This window comes from Pongo abelii, chromosome 5 (genome assembly GCF_028885655.2).
Source record: "Pongo abelii isolate AG06213 chromosome 5, NHGRI_mPonAbe1-v2.0_pri, whole genome shotgun sequence".
NCBI classification, from domain to species: domain Eukaryota; kingdom Metazoa; phylum Chordata; class Mammalia; order Primates; family Hominidae; genus Pongo; species Pongo abelii.
Window position 1 is genome coordinate 109,751,112 of NC_071990.2, and position 18,226 is coordinate 109,769,337.

The window sequence follows — 18,226 nt, forward strand, 5'->3', positions numbered from 1 at the left end:
AAATTAGATTTGTTCTGGGTCACATAGTTGGTCAGTGGCAGAGATAGGACTGAATCTGGGTCATCACTGTCAACTGGTTGTATTTGCCAAGCCAGGAGGAGAATTCTTGCAAGATGGGTGCAGTCACTAGAGTTTTGAGGGTATTTTGCCCTACTTTTTAAGTAAATATTTTATTTTAGGATACTTTTAAATTTACAGAAAAGTTGCAGAGATAGTAGAGAGTTCCCATACACCCAATATCAAGTTCCCCTGTGGTTAACATCTTATAGTATGTGACATTTGTCACAATTGATGAATCGATATGGATATGTTATTATTAACTTGTTTGTACTTTCTTCAGATTTCTTTCATTTTTACTTAATGTTCTTTTTTTGTTCCAGGATTCCATCCAGCATACCATATTACCTTTAGCCATCATATCTCCTTAGGCTCTTCTCGGCTGTGACCATTTTGAGAAGTACTGACTAGGCATTTTGTAAATGTCCCTTAATTGAAATGTGTCTGATGTCTTTTTCATGCTTAGACTGAGGTTATGGGCTTTGGAAGGCAGACCACAGAAGGTGCCATTCTCATCATGTCGTATCAAGGATACATATTATCAGCTCATCTTATCCTTGTAGATATTGACTCCATCACCTGACTGAAATAGTGTTTGTCAGTTTCTCCACTCTAAAGTTGCTCTTTTCCCTCCTTTTCATATGTACTCTTTCTAAGGAAGTTACTATGCTCAGCCCACAATAACTTGACAGGCAAGTGTCTATATAAATTATTTGAATTCTTCTGAATGGGAGACTTGTCTACTTCTCTAATCAACCTGGCAAATCCTGCTCTACACTTCTTATGTCTGCAAGAGTTACATGGTAAGGTGTAAAATCTGGCAGGATGAGATGGAGTCATAGAAAAGTTAGGTAAAAATTCTCATCGGTTCTTAATTCACAGAAGTAGTTAAGAAAAGGTAGATGTTGTGCCTCTATACTAGTGGAGGGAGGGGACCATGAGAAAATAAAATAGCCCTCCACCAGATTATTAATTACCCTTAGAGAGCCGGGGAAGTTTGTTGCAAAGTGCAGGGGACAGAGGAGTGTGGTAGTAAATTCCAAGTGTGAACTTCAATATGGGCAATATAATTACAGAAAGGCCAGTAATTGGGGCCTTTCAGTATGGGCAATATAATTACAGAAAGGCCAGGAATTTGGGGAAAACTACTATCAGTGAGCTTACCTATACCCAGCATCTCTTGGACATGAAATCATCTCCATTCCCCCTAGATATGAAAACTGCCATTTAACATGTCATTTTATTCTCAAAGAGGGTCATGCAGATATGTGTCTTTTTGAATTAGGATGGATTTTTTTTAACCTTTGAAATTGAGGCAGCTTTAAAAAATGAGGAGTTGGCCAGCACGGTGGCTCATGCCTATAATCCTAGCACTTCGGGAGGCCAACGTGGGAGGATCTTTTGAGTCCAGGAGTTTGAGACCAGCCTGGGTAACATGGAAAACCCCATCTGTATAAAAAATACAACAATTAACCGGGCTTGGTGGCATGCACCTATAATCCCAGTTACAGGTGCTTCAGGATTGCTTCAGCCCAGGAGGCTGAGGCTGCACCACCGCATTCCAGCATGGGCAGCAGAGTGAGACCTTGTCTCAAAAAAATAAAATAAAAAATGAATGAGGAGTCTGGTTTATTATATCATCTGATTGCTTGATTTTGGACGATTCTGGTTCATACTCTGTATTTTATTTTCTCCCTGCAGAACTCCATCCGGCACAACCTGTCACTGCATAGTCGATTCATGCGGGTCCAGAATGAGGGAACTGGCAAGAGCTCTTGGTGGATCATCAACCCTGATGGGGGGAAGAGCGGAAAAGCCCCCCGGCGGCGGGCTGTCTCCATGGACAACAGCAACAAGTATACCAAGAGCCGTGGCCGCGCAGCCAAGAAGAAGGCAGCCCTGCAGACAGCCCCCGAATCAGCTGACGACAGTCCCTCCCAGCTCTCCAAGTGGCCTGGCAGCCCCACGTCACGCAGCAGTGATGAGCTGGATGCGTGGACGGACTTCCGTTCACGCACCAATTCTAACGCCAGCACAGTCAGTGGCCGCCTGTCACCCATCATGGCAAGCACAGAGTTGGATGAAGTCCAGGACGACGATGCGCCTCTCTCGCCCATGCTCTACAGCAGCTCAGCCAGCCTGTCACCTTCAGTAAGCAAGCCGTGCACGGTGGAACTGCCACGGCTGACTGATATGGCGGGCACCATGAATCTGAATGATGGGCTGACTGAAAACCTCATGGACGACCTGCTGGATAACATCACGCTCCCGCCATCCCAGCCATCGCCCACTGGGGGACTCATGCAGCGGAGCTCTAGCTTCCCATATACCACCAAGGGCTCAGGCCTGGGCTCCCCAACCAGCTCCTTTAACAGCACGGTGTTTGGACCTTCATCTCTGAACTCCCTACGCCAGTCTCCCATGCAGACCATTCAAGAGAACAAGCCAGCTACCTTCTCTTCCATGTCACACTATGGTAACCAGACACTCCAGGACCTGCTCACTTCGGACTCACTTAGCCACAGCGATGTCATGATGACACAGTCGGACCCCTTGATGTCTCAGGCCAGCACCGCTGTGTCTGCCCAGAATTCCCGCCGGAACGTGATGCTTCGCAATGATCCGATGATGTCCTTTGCTGCCCAGCCTAACCAGGGAAGTTTGGTCAATCAGAACTTGCTCCACCACCAGCACCAAACCCAGGGCGCTCTTGGTGGCAGCCGTGCCTTGTCGAATTCTGTCAGCAACATGGGCTTGAGTGAGTCCAGCAGCCTTGGGTCAGCCAAACACCAGCAGCAGTCTCCTGTCAGCCAGTCTATGCAAACCCTCTCGGACTCTCTCTCAGGCTCCTCCTTGTACTCAACTAGTGCAAACCTGCCCGTCATGGGCCATGAGAAGTTCCCCAGCGACTTGGACCTGGACATGTTCAATGGGAGCTTGGAATGTGACATGGAGTCCATTATCCGTAGTGAACTCATGGATGCTGATGGGTTGGATTTTAACTTTGATTCCCTCATCTCCACACAGAATGTTGTTGGTTTGAACGTGGGGAACTTCACTGGTGCTAAGCAGGCCTCATCTCAGAGCTGGGTGCCAGGCTGAAGGATCACTGAGGAAGGGGAAGTGGGCAAAGCAGGTCAGTGCCCAATGCTATGGCATAAAAATAACAATATGGGGATGAGGGGGGTCTCTGGGGGAGCCTGTCTTCTCTTTACTTTGAACTTTATTCCACACTGAGAACCATGGAGCAGTGGTGCACATAATTTGGCTCCCAGCCAGTTCCATCTCAGGGTTTTACCTGCAAACCAAATAGGGCTGTCAGGTGCCCCCCTCCCCCCCGCCCGACAGTTTGCTGATAGTTCAGAAATTTACTGCTCGGGAAGAGAACACGTACGCATTCAGAGATCGCATTCTTTTTTTGCATCCAGTTGTCCTCACTGGCCTGTGACGCAGGTTGCCCTACTTGATGGATGGATGAGAAGAGAAGAGAAGGAGAGGGATAGGAAGCTTGGGTCATACTTCAGGGTTAAGGATCCCAGCCAAAGGGCTTTCCTAGAAAGACTCTCTGGTCCATCACTGCTTTTGTCAATCTTCAGTGTTACACGTTCTTCATCTTTTTTTCCTTGTAAAGTAATGATTGGCAGGTACTTCTAATTTATCTGCAGAGTATGTATTCTAGACTCTTTCATATATGAGTATTTCTAACAGAAGCAAAATCTGTTAATTATTCTTTATCTTAGTACTAAGCATCTTTATTAGCTAGCACTCAAGAGCTAAGCCTTTAAAAAGTAAGAGGCCAGGCACAGTGTCTCATGCCTGTAATCCCACAACTGTGGGAGAGTGAAGCAGGAACTGCTTGAGGCCAGGAGTCAGAGACCAGCATGGGCAACATAGCAAGATTCCGTCTCTACAGAAAACTTAAAAAATTAGCTGGGTGTGGTGACACACACCTGTAGCCCCTGCTTCTCAGGAGAATCCCTTGAGCCCAGGAGTTTGAGGCTGCAGTAAGTCATGATCGTGCCACTGCACTGCATCCTGGGCGGTAGAGCAAGAACCTATCTCTTAGAAAAAAAAAAGCCAAAAAATTAATTTGAAAACACAAGCGTTTTTATGAGGGAGTACTTACTCGTGTGCTTCTGCTTGTTCCCCAAACTATAAATGATGTCAGCAGTTTCCAAACATAGGGTGACACAGGTTGTGAATGGTGATGGAGATTTTTTCAATTGTGGCATTTTAATGTTCTTGGAACCACAAAGATCAGGCAGTGTGATGTGGTAAGAAAAGCATTTGATTGAAATCAGGAATTGAGGTTCAGGCCCACTTCTGCCACTTCCTTGCTACCACTATGGTTGTCTTAGGTCTCTGAGTCTCAATTTCCAGTTTTATAAAATGAGGGTAATAGCCCCCATTACTTCACAGGGTTATTACAAGAATCAAATGCACTAAAGCATGTGAAACTGCAGTGGGCTGAAATATGTACCATGCAACTAGGTATACTGACAAATGGGCAAGCAGGTAGCCCGGAGAGGTTAAGTAGTTTGCCCAAGGTTACAGAGCTAGATTCATTTCTTTCTTTTTTTTTTTTTTGTAGATGGAGTCTCGCTCTGTCTCCCAGGCTGGAGTACAGTGGCGCGATCTCTGCTCACTGCAAGCTCCACCTCCTGGGTTCACGCCATTCTCCTGCCTCAGCCTCCCCAATAGCTGGGACTACAGGTGCCCGCCACCACGCCTGGCTAATTTTTTTTTTTTTTTTTAATTTTTAGTAGAGACGGGGTTTCACTGTGTTCACCAGGATGGTCTCGATCCTCCTGACCTTGTGATCCGCCCGCCTCGGCCTCCCAAAGTGCTGGGATTACAGGCGTGAACCACTGTGCCCAGCCTAGATCCATTTCTTAAATGGCTTGAACCCCCATAGTAGTTCTTCTTCTCTCTAGCTGGTTAAAAAAAAAAAAAGCGAGGAGGAGGGAAGTGCTCTGAACTGGAGTCAAAGTAGCAGATGATAGACAAGCTTTCCCTAAAAACTCTCCCCCTCAAGAAGTAAGATGAACACTGGGATCTTCTACCAACAGGTTTGCACCCCTAGCCACCCTGATGTTAACAGGTTCTGTTCTGTGCCCCAGCCCTTTTGCTTTGTTTTGTTTTAGTCTCAGCAAGCTACTTACAGGCTTCTTTAAGTGGTGTAAAAAGCAAGGGAATTCAAAGCCGTAAAAACTTGAGCCTTGTTTAACCCTCTGCCATGATGAAGGACTTAGAAGGGTCTCCTATGGTGAGCTCACTCTAGCTCATGGGTAGTTGCAGAAAGGGGAATGTTAAGAGTGTTGTGATGCTAAAGCCTCTCAACTTTCTCAGGCATAAGAGACCCCTAATGGAACTCAGATATCTGATTTCAGTCATTTAGTAGCCCTTGAGATGGTGAAAAGACTGTAATGGAAGATAAGTAGGGTCATAGTACTTCCATGCCAGCCAGTTCAGTGCCATACCAGAACTTGGGCTAGTGGAGATTTGACTTTAGAAATGTAGATATTTGGCCTTCAGAAGACTAGTTTGTCTTCCTTTAAAGAGAACAATATGGAAGATTTGTCTTTAGAAATGTAGATGTTTGGCTTTTAAAAGAATAAATGGTTTGTCTTCCTTTAAAAATAGGCTTTTAAAGAGACAAGTAAGTTTTAATTTGAGTGTAATTGTAAGGAGGCCACTTTCTAGTTCGTTGGGAAAAATGTGTTCAGAAGAAAATGTAGTATCAGTTTTTGTCTAATTTTTCAAGTGTTGGTTTCCCTTTTGGTTGAACAGCAGTTCTTTCTCGTATATGTGTAATTCTAAAGGATTGTACAAAAAATTAAGGGAGATTTAAATACTTAGATTTTTAAAGTTTATCTGGTGAACTCTGATTTTGATGATGATAGTAAATGACTGCATTGAGGATAATGCATTTCATTGTTATATCCTAATGGAGCCTTAGGGTCATCTTCACCTCAGAATATTTTGGGGGAGGTTGTTTTGAGAAGATACTTCTTCAGCTAAAAATGAAAAGTCACCAAATTTTCCTCAAAGTAGACTAGCTCAGTATGACCACAGAGCATTTAAAGAACCATCCAAAGGACAGTGGGGGCTGTGAGGGGATCTAGTTTCTGGTTTAGGATTTCCATTTTTGCTTGGAATCCATTGTTCCTTTCAGCAGCCAGGAGCACATGCAACCTGAAGTGTATTTTTTACTTTAAAACTTAACTGTGACTGTCACTTCATTGAAGACTCTCCTGAGTTCACAGAACGGGGCTGAGGTCAGACTCTGACACCCCACTTCTCTCAAATTAAGTGTCCCAGCTTCCCAAGAGTTGCTAATAACTTTTTTGGTTTAACTTCTTCTTAGTGTTTCTCCAGACTGAATTCCTGGCTTGCTCACAGAAGAAGGTCATGTGATGCTGAATTTGAGCCTTCTTGTGTTAATGGAGCGGTCTGCTCAGTTGACAGGCAGTCTTGCTGGGGAGCTGCAGCAAGATGCTTCTCTGGAGGGCTGGGTGTTTCATACATGTCATTCATTTTAGACACGTGTAGAATCCTTTGACCCTTAGGTCTATCTGGAAAAGAAAAAATAGCCATACTTTTTTGGAGGGCTGGCTGCTGGGTCGTGAAGGTGAAGGGCGCTGTGTTCTCTCAGGTGTTCATAAAGCTTGGTGCACATGCTTACAGTTGGTGGCAGAGATGGTCATGAGCTGGTGTGGTGCTGCAAGCTCGAGCTTCCGGTCAGCCCTCTTTGAGTTTGACATGTGTCCTCTGAGGGAAACCAGCTTCAGTCTCACCTTAATTTGATATCAAAGATGCCTGCATTCACCAACTTTCATTCTTCTTCATCTTTTGACGTTTGGAGACACCATTAGGGAGCAGCCCAATATTTAGTTTAAAGTACTTTACATAAAGACTGGGAAACATCCACCAGCAAAAGCCCAGATGGAGAGGGGAGGGGTGGTTCACTTCTTGTCTCTGCCACAATACTCAGTCTCATAGAACATTAGGTTTCTCATTTGTCAAAAGAAGACAGCCTCATCAAGTTTTAAAGGTGCATAGTATGTATAATTTTAAACTTGAACCCTAACATTTTGTCTGTGAAATGGACCTGGTGAAGTCTGTGTTATGATACGGAGCTAGAAAGAAATAGTGGTGTACTAGTGTGGCATCAGCAGGCTGCAGTATTGAAAGCCATTTAGGATTTACATGTAGGCTACTTCCCAAAAGGAGTAAATCTTTGATGCTTGTTTGACTGATGTTTGAATGCTGTGATTCTAGTATGTCTTTAAAATTTGTGTTGGGGATAGGACTAATTCTAACCAAATACAGGTAATATAGACTGTATCGTGTTTTTTATTGACGTAGATATTTCTGTTTTAGGGAATGTAACGTCTGATAAATATGAATCTGTTATGAATTACCTGGAGAATATATTCTGCTATTGGTACCTACGACTATAGTCTTTGGTTATAGTATGCTAGCCTGAAGAATTCTGCGTCTTCAGGGATCTTTATTCTTACCTTTTAAAAAAAGCCAAAAGTCTGAACTGTCATTCAGGGAGAGAATGTTGGGATCTTTTTAGTGTTGATAAGCACAAGAGAAAATTGATATGGCCATAAAAAGGGGTTTTCTTTGCAGAGGCTGGTACACTCGCTACATACGCTATTTTTTCCTGGAAAGCAGTGACATTTAGCATGAAGGCTGCTCTTCCTGGGCCTGTTGATTTTATAAAATGCACCTGTTTTCACCTCTGGCCAGCCTGCTAAGCATGGAGACAGAGCCTGAGTGGCTCCTCCTTCAGGCAGTTGCATTTATAAACAGTTTTCTGGAAGATCTCTTCTGTCCAGAGAGCTCATGTAGAACATAAATAGGGTGAAAATCACCAGAATTACTATTTATAACTTAGAGTGTTCATAATGCTTAGCAGCATCTTGTAAACAACATTTTCTATCAGTAGAGTCTTCCCCCAGGGGCCACCTGTGCTTCTCACAGGCTTACCTTTCTATATGGAGATGGGAGAAGGGGACTTGGGAGAAGGGGACTTTCTGGGATCCGCTTTGCCATTGCTGGAGAGATTGCCTCCTAGAGGTCCTCCTTGGCCTTGGGCCAAGTGGGAGAATGTTTGCGGACTGCTTTCTCTTCCCTGACTTGGAGACACATATTTACTGGACTTTCATCCCAAGATCGAGATTCTCCACCTTGCAAGAGACACCACCTGCTTCACCCTGGTTTTGTTGATGTGTTCATTGAATTTCAAAGTATTGCTTTCTCCAATCCTCCAAATTGTTTTGAAGTTTAAAGTTTCAGAAACTAAAATGAATTTAAAATGTGTTTTGCAAATTAGTATTTAGAGGTCCTGTAAGTCAATGTTTTTCAAAATCTTTCTCGGACTACTAGATCCTCAAGATAGTCATGGATCCTCAAGATAGTGAAATGGAAAATGGATTCTGTGGTCAAATAAGTTTAAGAAATACCATGTTAAACAAAGAGAAATTGCATTATTTCCAAGAGAACTTCTCAGAGCCTTAAAGGTTAATACACATTATGAACCTTCTAGGGTAGGATATGTTATGCAGTGTTTCCTAAATGTGTTTGATATCTTGAATCAAATCCATTTTCTTCAAGAAACCATAGCACCAGTGTTCTAAGGAACCCCCTTAAGAAATGCTGTCCTAGAGTTTTGCTGAAAGGAGTCAGCACCCCCTTGGAGACCAGGGCTTCTTTGCTCTTCTCCTCCCTTTCTTGCTGAGTTTTTTGTGTGACCTTGTCATATCTAGTGTTTCTCAGCCATATCCATGCATGGGCTAGCTGCCCGGCAAAGTGGTAGGCCCATGTTGGTAGAAGTGCTCAAGAAAGGCCTGAAATCATTAAGCACAGTTCATCTGTTGAGTACCTGCTGGGCACAGGGGATAGAAGTGGATAAAAAGGGTCCCTCCCTTAAAGAATGCGTGGCCTAGTGGGGAAAGTGGTGGCAGTGGCGATGACAGTTTGTCATAGAGTCAAAGACTGCCTTCCTCACAAAGTTGGAACAGAGAGGCATGTGGTGTGGCAGCCTGATGTGCCTGGTTTTCTGGGACAACCTTGCATTCAGGGGTTCTGTTCCACTATCACATGGTCTGTTCCACAAAAACACAGACCCTAAGACTTGAGGAGCTCCATACTAACAGGTCAGAGTTCAGGCTGAATCCAGATGCTAGTTTCTTTTAAAAGCTCTGCAGAGCACTTTACGTTTGATTTCTAGAGCTGATGAGTTCATCATGGTTGGACATGAGCCGCCCACTTCAGCACACTGTCCCTGGGGCTCAGCTCTGAGGGAGCTGTGGATTAAAAAAGCCTCCCCTGCAGCCCACTCCAAGTTAAGTGAGATCCTGTGGGATGGCAGAGGAGCTGTGGGACTTGCAACAGAAGGCTGCCTTTTTCATGGCTGTGTGTCCCACAGTCAAGTCCCTCATCTCTCAGTTTCAGTTTGCTTATTTACAAAATGAGGTTAAAATTAAAACTTGCCTCACAGAGCTCCTAGGAGGACTACCTCTGATATGGGCTAATGTCTTTTGGCACCTTTTTAAACATGTTATTTAATGTTTATTGTGATTTAGAACAGCTCCAGAGGTTAACAGTGGAAGCCGGAAGCAGCCACGCCAGTCTTAAACTATGGGCAGAAAGAGTGACTGTTTTCCTCAGTGAACTAGATTCCACTGGGTTTTTCATTAAAAAGGGATCACAATTACCTGTTGGTGTGAGAACTTTTATTTCCAGAGTCAATGTCCCTTAGAATTTCTGCCTACCAGTTTGGGGGTACTCATTAAAGGAGTTAATGAGTTAACTGTTAAACGAAACTAATGCTACAGATGGTGTGAGGAGAGCTGTATGTGGTATCCAAAGTGCTCCATTAGCATCTTTAAAGGATCGCCTGAGAAGTCCCAGCTGTCTGGCTTCAGCTCTGCTTAGCATGGGTACCCATAGGTGTCCACAGGGGCTAGCAGCAAGTCCCGCTGAAGGGGACGCCCCACCCTGCTCTTTTCAGCTGCCTCAGAGCCTCAAGCCTGAGCCTCTCCTGCTGTTGGAGGAACCTGGCAATGCCATCTTTGTCTTCCCAATGCTGGTCATCCCAAGCCACTCAGAGAGATAAAGAGCCATTGCAGTCCCTCCTAGGGCTGTCTTGGAGCAGAAAGACTGGCACATGATAGCATGGTGTTGGCAGTAGTCTGGCCTTGGGTCTCCCCAGAGCTGGTGGTTTATCGCTTATTAGTTACTGTGATACAATTTGAGGTTCAGAAAAGACAGTCACTGTACCCTTAACATCTCTTCCAATTGTAAGTTGAGTGAAAACCCAGAAAAAAATAGGCTGTTCTTCTCTAAGCGCTTCTAAATAAGCAGCAGCCAGGCCAGGGACTAAAATACACCGCCCTGTAGAACCACTGGACACTGGGATGCAGGTCTTTTGTGTCTTTCCTGCTCAGTAATAGATGTGGACCTTAGTTTGTAATTTTAGGTCGACTTTGTTTTTTAATAACCTATTTTTTGCTAAAATCCGTGGCATTCGTTTATTAAAGAATAGGATCACTTAGTCACAAAGTCTCAGAGGGTAATTCCAGTGTTTCTGAAGGCTAAAACTGTAATTGACAGTCTTGATTTGATTGAAGGTTTGGATGTCAGTATGTCTCCTCTCTCTCCCTCCCTCTCCCTCTCCCTGTCTCTTTCTCTCTCGTCCTCTTTCTTCTTCTTTCTCTCCATCTCCCTTCCCGCTTCTTTTCCTGCTTTGTCTCTGATGAAAGAAGTCTGAGCCATAAGGTTGTGGGGGTTTTTTGTTTTCTTTTTTTTTAATGTGTTTATGTTTGTGTGGAATGTTTGACTTGATCCTTCAGGGGAAATCAGTGACTAAGAAGAGAAGGCCAGAGGTAGGAGTCCAAGAGTTCTGCGGTCGAAATTTTCAATTAATTTCCACTAGGCCTTCATTTCTGTATATGCCACTGTAATTAATTGGAGCTTTCATTGGTCATTTGTATGTTCAAAGAAGATCAGACAGCAATACCGCCCAACATAGTTATAAGTAATCAGAAAGTGTCTTGACTGATAGACCTGTTAGAAGGTGGCCCTAATGTTTACCTGAAAATGCTGCCTGCCCACCGAGTAACAAAAGCCAAAGCACTCCCTACCCCATCCGTCAGGTTCTACTCAGACTGCCCTACTGGCTGGGGTGGGGTGCCCCGTGGGAGGCAGCCCTGGCCGGCACTTACACCAAGGTGCAGGTGCAGGCCAAGCTGTAAGAAGAGGGCCACCGGGGCCACACACGCAGATTCCCCTCACTACCGGAATCTGCACACCTGGCCAGACCGCTGGCCTCAGGGTGCTCCTTTGTTTCTCTCAGTCGTGGAGCCACCCTGGAGTTCCTCTCAGTTCCTCTGTGGCACTGGTGTGATGGTCATTACATGTGTCACCTGTCTGTCCTGGTCATACCTTACAGGTGGTTTGGACTATTTGTAGAACTCAACTAGCTGATTCTGTGTTTTCAGTTTCAGAATCACTTGGAAAAATTAGATTGTCTCTCAAAATCCTGTGTATCTAAAGCAGGAAAAGATCACTTTAGAGACCCTCCCTTCAGTATTTGGTAGCTGAACCCTGAGATGGGCTGGCAATTACACCTGCACTTCCACCCACCCTCCAGGGAACTAGGGCATCCCAGCCTGCACACTCTTGTCATTCATCCCTGCCCCGCCCCCCACATACACACACCCCAGTAAATGCAGTGAAGAGTCATCATACAGGATAGGGTCACACCCGGCGAACATAAACACTGTGATATGCAGGTCATGTTTGGTGACTGAACATTTCCTCCTGTACTACAATTCCCTATTGTTTTTAAAAGGTGAATCACTTTATTGACAGCAGCTTGAAACTTAGAGTAGCAAGACTCTTAATTTGGGGGCTGGTGATAAGGATATGTATGGTGGGATGTACAGAAAGGATGGGAGAACATAAACTTTTTATTAAATACTTGAGAATTAGTTGAATGTTAAAATTGTGCCTTGTATTGATTTCATCTGTAAGAAATAGGAGTTTTAGAAATTTAATGATTGGAAACCATCCTTTTCACAAAAAGTACTGCAAATCCTAGGTCATATCCCACCAGGCAGTAGGTTCTGCCTGGACTCAGACTAACTCTTGGCAAATACGAGTAGGTCATGGAAGCAGTTGCAGTGAAAGGATGCTGAGTGTTTGAGTTGGCAAAGAGGAAGAGAGGGTTCTTCCAGGAGGATGGTTCTTTCATTGATTCAGCCAACATTTATAGTGCATCCATTTAGTACTTTCAATTTACCAGGTTACTTGGGACATCAAGAAAACTGTGTTTCTTTCACTGGAATATGTGCTGCACGAGGGAAGATACCAGACAATGCTCTTAAAGTAGTAGGTGCTCCATAAGTGTTTGATTTGATCTGAAGACTTTGCTCAGCTTTCAAGGAGTTCAACATGTTGGGAGCTCAGAGTCCCTGAAAAAGTTGCCATTTCAGGCACATTATGATTAGGTACTAGGTGAGTGACTTCAGAATTGAGTCAAGGATAGCGTAGGGAAGGTGGGGCTGGAGGAGCCATCTGAACATATAGGTGATTTGCTGGGTGGTAAGAAGAGCCGTCCAGGCAAAGTGTCTTTGAACCTGACCCATCGGACAAGCGGAGGGTTCGTTCCCAGAAGCAGTAGTGGGCCTTAAAGCATGGATGAGGACAGTGGAACTTGATCCCACAGGCCATTACCCAGTAAGGGTTTTGGATATTATAATAAAGTTAAATAACCATGAAATCAGAGAGGATCCAGACACCCTTTAAAGGCTTTTTGCCTAAAAACTGGGCCTTTAAAAAGAACATAATCTAAAAGTTTACATACTATTTTACGTGGTTTGCAAATCTGAGAATCTTAAGAAAATACTAAATCTCTGCAACTTTGCTATTGACAGTAAATCAATACCTATCATATTTCTGCCACATTAGTATTCATAGTCGACTCTGGATATGTGAAGAATATTGGTTAACATAATCCCTGCCTCAACATAAAGTCAGAGATAGGGCATTCTTAAACTTATTTTAGCCATTAATAATCGCTAAATTTAAGCAACAGAAAAGCTGGTGCCTCCCAGCAGGTGGCCCCCAGCTCTTTGTCCCTCAGCTATGAAGTATGAGGATGGGTACCTCTCTCCCTGTGTCTCCTTTGGGTTTTATCAGCACAACACAAAGGCTGGCTGGAAGGGCAGTCCACTCCAGGTCCAGGCTCTGAGGTGTCCTGGAGGCGAAGACTTTGGAGGACCTTGTCACCAGCCTTCCCAGACTGGTTCACCTGCTGCCTTGACCAAGCCCAGGAATTACTGGGAGGCAGTGCAAGGCAGCCTTTACACAAGTCAAGCTTGTGTTTTACACAAATGGAGGGGTTTTGTTAATAATGTGTGTAGTTGAGTACCTTTCTAGTAACATCCTGAGTGTCTTCTTTGCCATGAAAAACTTATTCTAAGCTTCCCTGTAACAGCCTCACTTTCTCCACAGGTGCTTTACTTGCCTGTTAGAAATCACCAGAGTCAAAGAGGTGGGTTTCCTGGAAATTTGACTTTGCTTTAGGGAGGCTCCTCAACTGAATACAAACCTTGCTGCCATCCTGGCTTAAACTTCTATACCTGTTGTTTCCCTCATAGACTGTTCAGTGCCTAAAATGGCAACTTGACAGCCTTTGCCAAAATGGATTTTAACAGAGCTGCACCTCCTAAATCTTCCTCTCTGGCAGGCGTGGAAGATGTCTCTGTTTGGCGTGCATCACAGGCAGAAGGCTGGATCCTCATCGGCCAGGCCCCTGCCATATGAGGCTGGTTCCCATGAACCTCTCTGACTCTTTTTCATCACCCATTTCAATCTAGAAGATACTGAAAAATGACCAAATTAAGCCAAAGTGTGGTATGCCTTAGCATGTTTTCCTGAGCTGTATAAGTTTTGCCTGGAAGATGTACTCCAAGGGAACTGTGCCATTTTGGTGCTCCAAAATTAGATGTGGCTGCCTAACCCAAAACCTGCAAAAGCATTGTTTTCCTGGGGTGACACCAGCTACACAAGCCTTAGTGGATGCTGGCAGATGACTGTGGCTCATGTGGATTGCATGTCCCTTAAGTCCTTTTGGAAATGAAGCAGAGATGGCGTCAGGCAGACATTTCTTTGAGTGTTTGAATGGAAATATTCAAACTCTGAAACCCACCCCTGTCTTCCTGGAGTCCATGTGAGACTTCCTTGTCAGATTGCATGAATATCAATTCCTTTTCTCTCCTAAGTGTTCCATATTTAGTCCCCAGCTCGCTCTAGGGGTTGAAAGTTTGGCTAAAATTATCTTTCTTTTTAAAGAGTGAGGAAAGTGGTGTTTCACTTTATTTTTGCTTGTGGGGCAAACTTCCCTCAAATCATCTAGTTCTGTCTAACTAGGAAAACAGTTGATAACCTTCATGGATTTGTGAATGTGAGGGTTTCAACTTATGATCTCTTTTTCCTTCCATGTCCTATTTAGTATTGGGGTCCTGTTCTGTTCTTCTCTGCCAAGAAGATAAAAACACTACTGAAAAATGTTTCACAGTGGATTAAGTTGTGGGAGGACAGCAGTAGGAACATTTATGTTTTATTCCCAGATTAAAGTTGATTGGGGTTGTTATGTTTTGTGTAGTTTTTGGAGGCATTTCCCTTTCTTAGAGTATCATGTGATTTATGGTGATAATTAGGCAGAAACTTGTCTTCCCTGCAGATGCCAAGATTATAGAGGGACTTGCTCTCACCAGAGACCAGATGACAGCATCCGTAGATATTTTTAGAATGGACCTCATCATTTATTTCGTCTCCCCATTTCATTTTCTTTGTATCAACAATTGATTTCAAACTTGTTTATTGGGCAGGGAGGGGAGGGAGGGTGTCTTCCCTTATTAATGAAAGTCACTGATGGGACAGAACAACATCTTTGTATTTATTGTTAATTGGCATATTGCCTAGTACTTGCAGAGTAAACTACAATTCCATCAGCTGTAGCTTCATTTTCTTTTCAAAAGTTTTGCTTAATCTGATGTGTTTTCTTACAGCATTTTAAAATTTTATTTATTTATTTTGAGACCGGGTTATGAGACTAATTTTTGTATTTTTGGTAGGGATGGGGTTTTGCCATGTTGCCCGGGGCGGTCTCCAACTCCTGGGCTCAAGGGACCCGCCTCAGCCTCCCAAAGTGCTGGGACTACAGGCGTGAGCCGCCATGCCTGGCCCCTTAATCCAATGTGTTTTTAAACTAGAAGAGCATCAACACATACACATAAATCTCACGGTTAACTAAATAACCTTATAACTAAAATGTCATACTTTAAACTATTTAAGAATGACATGAGCTTTCTTAAAACCCATGAAACTTGCACCCAAGCTAAGTATCATTGACTTTCCCAGCTCAGTAGCTGGGTTTCATCACTTAATATGCTCCCTCTACTCTTTCTGTCCTTGATTGAATCAGATAAGCATGTACAAACATTGAGCCACAGAAGAGCCATTAAAAATCTAAGACAGATGAGCTGCTGCTTTCCTTTTGATTATTTTTATTACCCCAGTTTTCACTGTGAATGGTGATTCTGGTGTTCCTCTGAGAAGGATAATTGTATTTCTGTTCAACATTTATCTTCTATATTTTCAGTGTTTTACAATCTGTTTTCCTTCTGTCACAGAGGAAACCAAAGGCCTTTCTGTTCTCTGGAGTAGGAGTTTCTGTATTAAATTTGTCCTCTGCAAGAGTTGCCTCTATACCTGGGCCAAATCCTCTACCAATTCGGCCTATAAGCACCAAGGTGGTTTCCTGAGCAGGCCTCCCTGGGAGGGCATTGCCTGGGAGACCTCAGCGGAAGCTGTAGAACATAGCTTCACAGGTGACCCCAACCCCAATCTGCAGAAAGGGAAAGTGGTGATTCGCACATCTCCTTTTTAATAATGGAGTTGTCTGAAGATTTGGGGCCTTTTGATGAAGGAATGGATATTAAGCCTGGGGACTGTGGTTGGTTGGTGCTTTAGACTGTCCCACATGGGCCTCTTACCCCTGGCTTTGGGGTGATGGCCTGTTCTGCTCAAAATTGGGCTCTGTTAGGGGCTCATGGGTGTCCTCTGTCCTCTTTCCTCCTGTGTTGGCCCAGCCCACATTGGAGCAAGCCACACTCCCTGTCTCTGTACTTGGGGAATGAAGTGTGTCACCTTCCCATTATGCACTGGCTTCTGTGGCTGCATAATTAATACCCAAGGGAACTGGAGAGAGATCTGAATTAGGTAGTACTTTACAGCTTCTCCCTTGGCGCTTACAGTAAGTCAGGATGGGGACTTGGGGATGGGAGTCCCCTGATGACTGATCACATAGTGATGTTGGATGGTGGTTAATTAAGTGTTATTGTGAGGGAAAAAAACAAATCCTCTTCTGGAGGACTGTGTCTGTGAAACACTAATCATTCATAATTTGCGGGGCAAGGTAGAGTAGTTAGAATAGCACTGACTTTAGCAAGCTACGGTCTTCACAGATGCAGAGATCTAGTATTTACTTTAGCTTTTACTCCCTCTAGAATCAACAAGCCATTATTTTATAGTCCAAGATAATATTATCTAGTAGCTTTACAAAGCAAAGAATGCCCCCAAAAAACCATCAGCCAGGGAAACTAAAACCTAGGGATAGGCAGGAAGAAGAAAGGGGCTTCTTTTTATACTTTATTGTCCCTGCCTCCAGTAAAACAACCTAAATTCTTCAACTTGGAGCTTTAACAAGGATAAGTAAATATGACCGTAGGCATGTAACATTGTAGATACTAGGTCCTGCTGTGTTTGCAAACATTGAAAGGTAAGATTGCCAGCAAGTGCAGAGTCACAGAAGAGACTGAAGTTACAGTACACTCATGAGAATTCCTGATGACCCTACGGTGCAACCTGTAAAGATGGGAGAAGCAGATATATATAATGTGATTTTGTGTGTGAGTTTATTGATGCTTTTTTCATTACTTATCTACCTTGTCTGGTGAGAAAAGCACGAGCTCATGTTGTTTCACTACCACTTTCTATCCATTTCTTGGCCTAGAGCCGTTTCTTTACTACCATAACCACCAACACTGTCTCCATAAACAAAGAATCTTATGTCTGGAGGTCTGTCATGTCACGTCCTTTTGCTATTAAGACATCTCTATGAATATACTTTTTTTTTCTTCATCCTTTAATTTTTCTGGGCCCAGTGGTCACATGACATCTGATAAGACTTGTATAAATTCAGCTGCTCTAAGAGCACCTTTTTTGTGCCTTTCCATTGAAGACAAAATAATAATTGGAGGCAGAATAATAATAATGTTGTTGATTGTTAATAGGGTGTGTTATGGGGGATTTCTTGGCCATATATGTGTTATATAATTTTTTTCTCCAAATTTGTAATACAAAAATCAAATTCCTAAGCCAGGTGCATTGGCGTGCCTGTAGTCCCAGCTACTCGGGAGGCTGAGACGGAAGGATCTCTTGAGCCCAGGAGTTCAAGTCCAGCCTGGGCGACATAGCAAGACTCCATTTCTTAAATTCTTAAGATGGCCCACTTAGTAATTACTTACTCTTTTTATGGTGGGGAGTAGGGGAGTCAAGATTACCCACACGCAGCACTGCAGACTTATTAAGGCCTTTATAGAAAGTGGCCATTTCATCTCCACTGGTGTTGGGGTATTCATGGAAAGGGGTGGTAAGCAATTCAGTTAGTCCACATAGCCAGTAGGGAAGAGCCAGAAAAGTATAACTCATCTACTTAGGATGACCAGCTCTCCTTGTTTTAGCATGGAAAGTCCCATGTCCTAGGAAATCCCTCAGTCCGGAAGTCTAGAACAGAATCTTATCTGCACCTTGAACGTCTAACTAAAAAGGACCCACCAAAACACCCCTAATATGGCTTTCTTTGTTTATCTCCCAAAGTGAATGATCCCATTCCCTTTGGGCTTTTCAACTTCAGAGCATTTTGTAATAAGGACAACATGAGAAATAAGGTAAGTGATCTTTGTGCTTTGTCCTTAGGATTTCAGACCTTTGAAACTGGTGTAGCAGAGCAGCTTTGCTGTGCCAGCCCTGGGCTCTGAGGTGGGTGAGGGAGATGGGAGGCCTTGACAGGTGGCCCTCAGGT

The 18,226-nt window shown here is 43.8% G+C and overlaps 1 protein-coding gene across 9 annotated transcripts in view; it reads left to right on the plus strand.

The window, feature by feature from the left end:
• Positions 1-18,226, plus strand: part of FOXO3 (forkhead box O3) — a 123,877-nt gene that overhangs the window by 100,640 nt on the left and 5,011 nt on the right. For 6 of the 9 annotated variants that reach the window (XM_009242127.4, XM_054557960.2, XM_054557957.2 and 3 more), the window contains exon 2: positions 1,759-3,193. In XM_009242127.4, the coding sequence (XP_009240402.1) occupies positions 1,759-3,159 (1,401 nt within the window). In that variant the 3' untranslated portion in view covers positions 3,160-3,193. Of the gene's footprint in view, positions 1-1,758; positions 18,093-18,226 lie in introns of all 9 variants that reach the window. The other 3 variants (XR_010140315.1, XR_010140314.1, XR_010140313.1) reach the window with 3 other exon arrangements.